This window comes from Micromys minutus (assembly GCF_963924665.1).
Source record: "Micromys minutus genome assembly, chromosome: 12".
Taxonomy (NCBI): domain Eukaryota; kingdom Metazoa; phylum Chordata; class Mammalia; order Rodentia; family Muridae; genus Micromys; species Micromys minutus.
The window spans coordinates 43,973,194-43,974,821 of NC_137981.1; the positions used below are offsets into that span (position 1 = coordinate 43,973,194).

General features: G+C 49.4%; 1 protein-coding gene across 1 annotated transcript; it reads left to right on the forward strand.

Moving 5' to 3' along the window:
• Positions 1-582: 582 nt before the first annotated feature.
• RNF152 (ring finger protein 152) lies at positions 583-1,253 on the forward strand (the record flags this gene model as incomplete). Its single annotated transcript, XM_080926887.1, has 1 exon — positions 583-1,253. Exon 1 carries the CDS (start codon positions 642-644, stop codon positions 1,251-1,253), a length of 612 nt encoding a protein of 203 aa, XP_080783013.1. The 5' UTR covers positions 583-641.
• Between the last annotated feature and the right edge of the window lie 375 nt (positions 1,254-1,628).

A 1,628-nucleotide genomic window follows, 5' to 3' on the forward strand; every position in this document is an offset into this window, starting at 1 on the left:
ATATACATTATACATTTACATATGCACAGGCACACACATATACATACACCAACAATGGGGAGAAAAGAACAGAAACAATAAATGTTGATGTGAAGGGATGTGTTAATTATCGGGATTTGCTCAGTACACAGTGGGAAGGTGTATTGAAACATCACACTGTGCCCCGCGGATGCATGGTAGTATCCTCTCACATTGCGAAAGAAAGGAGTGGTCATAAAACAAGTAAGCTGTCCTTACACAAGAACCTGCTTTATAAAGTTCCGTGTGTCTAACTTTGAATTCTTACAGGGTAAATAAAGGCAAGAAATATGTAATGTCAAGAATCTGTAACTCCTGGGCATTACAGGAACCCCGCAGTCTCACCAGTAGGATTTTTTTTTCTTATGTTTGACCCAGGAACATGACTTTTGAGCTATAATATGTTCTTAACTAATCCACACTGCAACTTTTTTAATGGACTAACTAGTTTCATTTGCATTATTTTTCTCCCCCCAGAGATTAGCACGTGTGTGAATGCTAGATGTCCTGTGAGCATGCTGATTCCCTGTTGGCCTTGAGAAGACGGGATCGGGAGTGGTGACATTTGAGGACCGCCTTTTCCTCCTTCCTGTTGGCCCCGCCCTTTGGCCCTTTGGTCCACGATGGAGACAGTCTCCCAGGATTCCCTGCTGGAATGCCAGATCTGTTTTAATTATTACAGCCCCCGGCGAAGGCCCAAGTTGCTGGATTGCAAGCACACCTGCTGCTCAGTGTGTCTCCAGCAGATGAGGACCAGCCAGAAGGACGTAAGATGCCCCTGGTGCCGTGGCATCACCAAGTTGCCCCCGGGCTTCTCTGTATCACAACTGCCAGATGATCCTGAGGTCTTGGCAGTGATCGCCATTCCACACACTTCTGAGCACACCCCAGTCTTCATCAAACTTCCAAGCAATGGGTGCTACATGCTGCCCCTGCCCATCTCTAAGGAGCGTACCCTCCTGCCTGGAGACATGGGCTGCCGCCTGCTGCCAGGGAGCCAGCAGAAGTCTCTCACCATGGTGACCATCCCTGCAGAACAGCAGCCCCTGCAGGGTGGAGCTCCCCAGGAGGCCGTGGAGGAGGAGCCTGACAGGCGGGGCGTGGTGAAGAGTTCCACGTGGTCTGGCGTGTGCACTGTCATCCTGGTGGCCTGTGTTTTGGTCTTCCTCCTGGGCATTGTGCTACACAATATGTCCTGCATCTCTAAGCGCTTCACTGTGATATCCTGTGGTTGAAGCCTTTCCCAGGGATGCCTCTTGTGGGTGCCAACTTAGGGGGCGAGCAAGTGTTGGTGATGGAATCCCTGTGATGAGATGGGGGTGACACTAAGCATTTGGTGCACGCGCTGGCCTGCAGTTGGCCACTTGATTCACCTAAAGACAAGGGCAGAGGGTGAGGTCTCAGCAAGATCCCAGGGGAACGGTTTGGAGATGGTGACAGCTGTGAAGATGTTTGCATGTTTCCTCATTGTGTATCCAATGGGCTGTAATTTATGATTTTCCAAAATCATGGTCCCAAGTTAGACTTTTCTACTTAAACATGAAACTGTACACGTGGACGCAATAGCTCTCTAACTACGGTAGTTGGTAGGTTAAAGCAGCTGTGTACGC